Source organism: Arachis ipaensis, chromosome B06, assembly GCF_000816755.2.
Source record: "Arachis ipaensis cultivar K30076 chromosome B06, Araip1.1, whole genome shotgun sequence".
Lineage (NCBI taxonomy): Eukaryota > Viridiplantae > Streptophyta > Magnoliopsida > Fabales > Fabaceae > Arachis > Arachis ipaensis.
Genome location: NC_029790.2, coordinates 577,304 through 582,795, shown reverse-complemented (window position 1 = coordinate 582,795; position 5,492 = coordinate 577,304). Strand labels below are relative to the sequence as shown.

At 29.4% G+C, this 5,492-nt stretch overlaps 1 protein-coding gene across 1 annotated transcript; it reads right to left on the bottom strand.

Moving 5' to 3' along the window:
* On the bottom strand, positions 1,035-1,614 carry LOC107647885 (auxin-responsive protein SAUR50). The gene has a single exon (XM_016351932.2). It carries the CDS (start codon positions 1,493-1,495, stop codon positions 1,085-1,087), a length of 411 nt encoding a protein of 136 aa, XP_016207418.2. The 5' UTR covers positions 1,496-1,614; the 3' UTR covers positions 1,035-1,084.

Genomic DNA, 5,492 nt, shown 5'->3' with positions numbered 1-5,492 from the left:
AAATTAAAGCAAATAAAAATACTATAAAAAATTCACAAAAAATTTTAAAAATAGCTTTTGGAAAAAAAAATGTGTTAGAAATATAATTATTTATATATTTTTATTATAAATTTAAGGTTTAATTACTCTATTGGTCCCTATATTTTCGCGAAATTTTTAATTAGGTCCCTATAGTTTTTTCTTTTTAATTGGGTCCCTGCACCAAATTTTTTTTCAATTAAATCCCTCTTAGTAGTAATTGGTTTAATTTTATAGGGATCTAACTAAAAAAAAGAATTAGTACAGGGACCTAAATAAAAGGAAAAAAAAAAGTGTAGGGACCCAATTAAAAAAAATTTTGGTGCAAGGACTCAATTAAAAGAAAAAAAAAATATAGGAACCTAATTGAAAATTTTGCGAAACTATAAAGACCAATAGAGTAATTAAACCTAAATTTAAATTTTTAAAATAAGTATTTTGCCATGTAAAATAAAAAAAGTTGACCCAAAAGTGCAAAGTGAGAAAGAAGAGTTGCAATTTGCAAGAATACATATATTATTTATATATATTAGGGGAAAGACCACAATCAATAACTCTTTAAAATTAGTTATCCAACAGGGTACATTATGACAAACTTTTCATCACCCCTGCTGAAAAAATGTTGCCTTTCTAAGTACATATACAATCTAAATTAAACCCACAAGAACTCCTTGAGGGCCTAACTTTTCCCATCTTGAGGTTAGAGTCACTCTAAAATAAGGATCTCTTCTAGGAAAATTTTCAAGTGTGTCGTCGTATCAGTATTTCAGTGATTTTTAACCGTTGATCTTAATTATAAAAAATATATATAATATATATAATTAAGATCAACTGTTAAAAATCACTGATATACCGATACGACGGTACACTTGAAAATCTACGAAAACTCAATATATCTTGATATAAAATATATCAAGATACATTGAGTTATAAAAATATTAAATTTTTAAAATGACATATATTTTTGTAATAGAGGAGAAAATATAAAATAAGTAGGGAATAGATCTCTAACATGCTTTGTTGTTTTTTTTTTTCCAAAATAAGAACAAAAACAACAATCTATGACCTAAATGGATGATGTAACAAGAGACTCAAAAACATCCTCATGACAAGGGATAGTGAGACCTCCTTCATGATCAAAACCAAACTCTTCTTCAGCTTGATGGAGCAAAGTTTGGAAGCTAGGGCACCTTAGAATTGAAATTGGGACAATGTACCTGCTTCTATTCTCTCCAACATACACAACAAAGTGACCCTTTGGAACATCATTATCAAAGCCTTGCTTCTTCCCTAAACTTGAGCATCTCTTGAGAATTTGCTTGAGAAGTGGTGCTTGATGAAGCCTAGTAGATTTTCTCAAAGCCATTATTATTATTATTATATTGTAGTAGTGGTGAAATGTGAAGGAGAATTGAATAGAGAAAGTGGCAAAAAAGTGTGAAATGAAGAAGACTAGATAGAAGAAGAGGGTATGCATATATTGTTAGAATGTTAAATGGAAGAGGGGGGTATTTATTATTGGTGGTGAAGGGTGGTGAGATAGAGTTATTTAAGAAGTGAGAGAGAGATAAGGAGAGTCATGTGGGGTTGTGGGGACAAAGGACAAATGCATAGGGTTGTTTTGGGGGGGTAGTGCAATTCTCAAGACCATGTAGGGAGCTTCAACTGTTTGGCTCTTATAGCCCTTGCTGCCCTTCCTTTCGACAACTAGGTCCCTCTTCTCCAATTTACTACTATTTATTTCTTTGTTTTATTTTATGGGTAGATTTTATTCACCTCCTCTAAGGTAAGAACATATATTATATATAGAATCTTTTTGTTTATCATACTTATATTTATGGATCTTCTTTGGGAGGAGAGATAAATATTTTATCTATAGGAAGATTAGTGTTGTTAGGTAGGTAATCTGAGACAAGTGGATTGGGTTTGAAGAATTGGCTCAAGTGTTAAAGAAAGGTGATCTCCGATTTGTTACATGTCTCGGAGCTGCCGTCCGAGTTGTGTGTTTTGAGAATGGGAAGTGGTACCTACAAAGACATTCCGATGTCTAAGTTAGTAAGGAGTTAAGCAGATTTTTTAGAGTATTGGAATTTAGAGATATTTGAGGGGTGTCAGGGCATATATAGTGGTGATCCAATAACCACTGTTGGAGTAGTTCTACTTTTCAAGGTGGATAACCGTCTCTTTATCTTAGAATAATTGATATATGACTCCTGGAAGTTGGTTGAGAGATTTTAGAGACATTTATTTATTTGAATAAGTGTTATCTGTCAGTCATCCATCGAATCCGACTTCTTTGGGAAGGAGTCTATTGTCGAATACGACTTTTTCTGAGGAGGTCGTGGATAGCAAAGGCCAATCTTTGGATTGGACCTTTTGGTTTATTTGGACATGGGCCTTAGCATTGATCAAGGTAGAAATAAGTGTTATATTTCTTAAGCAAATATATCTATGTATAATTTTAGATCATCTCAACTCTAGAAGAAGATGTATTCTATTTTTTAACAAATTAAAATTAAAGAAATTATATGAAATATCATTTGATCTCAAAACATAACAAAATAGTCAACTCTTAATTTAGAAAGTAATGTAAGAGTTAGATATGTCTTCAAATACTTGAAACCTTAAGTAGAGCAATATGTATAGTATTAAAAGATCAATAAAGAGTCTAATTCATATTGAGATTTAGTTGTTTGAACAAAAATAAAAAAGTAAAATGAATACTAAACATTTTATTTTCTTTTTTCTACTAAAAAATCACATTGATTCAACCAACGTATAAATTTGTTGATCGATTTATTGCAAAAGGATTTTACCTTCCATAAGAACCAATTTTCAATTAACTAGGTCGAACCGGATAATTCGCTTTGGTTCTCAAAACATTATTTCACAAGCTGTACTTTCCCTTGTAATTCTTTCGTCCTTGTTTTTCTCTCACATGTGAGTTTCCGTAACAAAACTTAAAAATAATTTTCTTTCTTTTATTATTTTTCAAATATAAAAAAAGTGTAGAGTTTGAACATTATTTCGTAAATTATTCTAAAATTATATGCATTTTTTTTTTCAAATGAAAAAAAGGTTCAATTTTATCAGGATTTTAATACGCCTATATCTTGAAGAAATTAAATACTATATGAATTTTTTCTATTTATTTTTTCCCCCTTCCCCTGAATGAAGCATGGGGCTGTAGCACACATTTTTATTTTTAATATTAGGTTAACAATGATGTTTTTTTAAATTGTGATCTACTGTTGTATTTTTCTAAAATGTGGAATGATTTAATTTACGGAGTAAAAATTGGACCGTCCGATTTTTAAGAGGTACAGAAATCGGACCGTCTGATTTGTGTACTCCAAATTTTTTTAATTTTTTAAACACAAATTAGTGGGTCCGATTTGTGTACTTCCCATAATTTTAAGAAACACAAAAAATTATCGCATTAAGGTATAACACTCATTCTATTTTCATATCCAAATTTTTTAGCCGCCGCAAGTGATGATATATATTTTTGTTGTTATTACAATAAGAAGTAGCTTTGCTTTTAAGTAGTGTGGCATAGCATTATTCTTCTTAGCTGAGTCCCTTTTTTGCAATAAAGATGAAAGTGAAGAATGATACCACTCTCTGTACGACTCTACCCTTTCCATAACTTATTTTAAAGCACCCAATCCTTTCCTCTTTTCTTTTCACTAGTTTATGCAAAAGCTGTCATGTTACCCCAATACTAATAATAATGAATTTTATTGTGGAACATATATACATGGTGACCTAAATTTATTATTGAGTTAATAAATTAAATAAGCTAAAATTAATACAAATTAGAATTGATTGCTAGAGCAATATGAAAGACAGAAAATTTGTGGTGAGAATTAAGTGCATTGTACTGAAATGATAAGTTGGAAATAAATTTTATTGTTCAACTAAGAGAGCTAGATAACCAACTAAAGGTGATCACCTTATATCAAAAATACTATTTATATACTAAAATCAGTTATTAAAATTAGTCACTAATTTATTTGTGTATAAATATATGTGTGATTTAATTTATTTCTAATATATATTTGTATTTTAACATATAATCTTGCTATTTTGAAGTTTTTTATGTGTAGTCTTAATAAAAATAATGAAGAGATATATTATTAGACAATTAAAAGTTGTTCAGCTGCAATTTTAAGTTGAATTAATTAAAAATATAGATTTAATGTATAATGATGCAGTTTAATCTTATCTACATTTTTAACTAGTTGAATCCAAAGATAATTGTTCTAAGAGTTATCTGAACGTTGATTTAGGCTTAAGTGTGAGGTTTAGACTCCTTATTATGAGACGTCCGACTTGTTCTCGTACCAAGTGTCGCCGTCCGCGTTCCTCGTGAGGAGATGCGAGGTGGTATCTGCAAGAGATTCTGATACTTAAGTTAACAAGGACTTTACACAGATTTTTAGTAGATAAGAACGTAAATTATATCTGAAAGATGTAAGTATATTTATAATAGAATTGATAACTACCTTTGTTGGAATATTGCCATCTTTATTGATGGATAACCTTTTCCTTTATTTTGAGGGTCTGTTGAAATTCATCTTTTAGAAAAGATGAAAATAGTGGAAGAGATTCGCGAAGATAATTACTTGTCCAGAGCTGATTTTTTTCGCAGTGTCCGACCTCTTCAAAAAAATCAACTATAAATTAGAGGCCTCCTCTTTAAATTGAATTTTTTTTTAATCTTTATTGAATCTGATCTTTATCAATTTGGACCAAGTATGAACAATAGTTATTGAATAGGTTTAATAAATAATTAGTCTAACACTTTTTAATTATAAAATAGTGGTTACTCATATCGAGATAATTATAATTACTTTCGTATAAAAATACTAGTTGCATGTTATTAAATCATTTTTTTGGCATCTGGAATGTTATTAAATAATTTAAAAAAAAATGACCGAATTATTTAATATTATATATACATATTTTAGCTATTATTTTTATATATACATATTTTAGCTATTATTTTTATACCAAAATTATTCTACATTTCTACCTCTACTAACTTTTAAATAAATTTGTTATCACAGAGAATATACTCTAGAGGAGTTTATTTTAGCGGAAATTTTATATTGGATATTAGCATGATATATAGGCCTTAGTACTTAGCCGTACATGCATCGTTTTGGTTCCTCCATTTAAGTTGATTTTTGTTGCATGTAATACGTATAGGTTCGAACTTTCAATATCAAAGTTACAAAATGTTTGCCATGTCTCCTACACCTCACTCATTTCTCACATTTTTCCATTTTCTTGTTCCACCCTTGAAATTCACTACTCAACACGTGGCTACTTTATCTTCTTCATGGAAACCAATCTTCCTTAAGATTTAGGGCCAATTAATTATCATTTCTTCATCCTTTCCTAGTTTTATTCAACATAACAATATAAATTGGATAATAATTACCATAAATTTATTTCTCTACAAAATT

Coding starts and splice junctions, on each gene's coding strand:
- LOC107647885 (XM_016351932.2), bottom strand. CDS start 1,495: ATGCATACCCTCTTCTTCTATCTAGTCTTCTTCATTTCACACTTTTTT.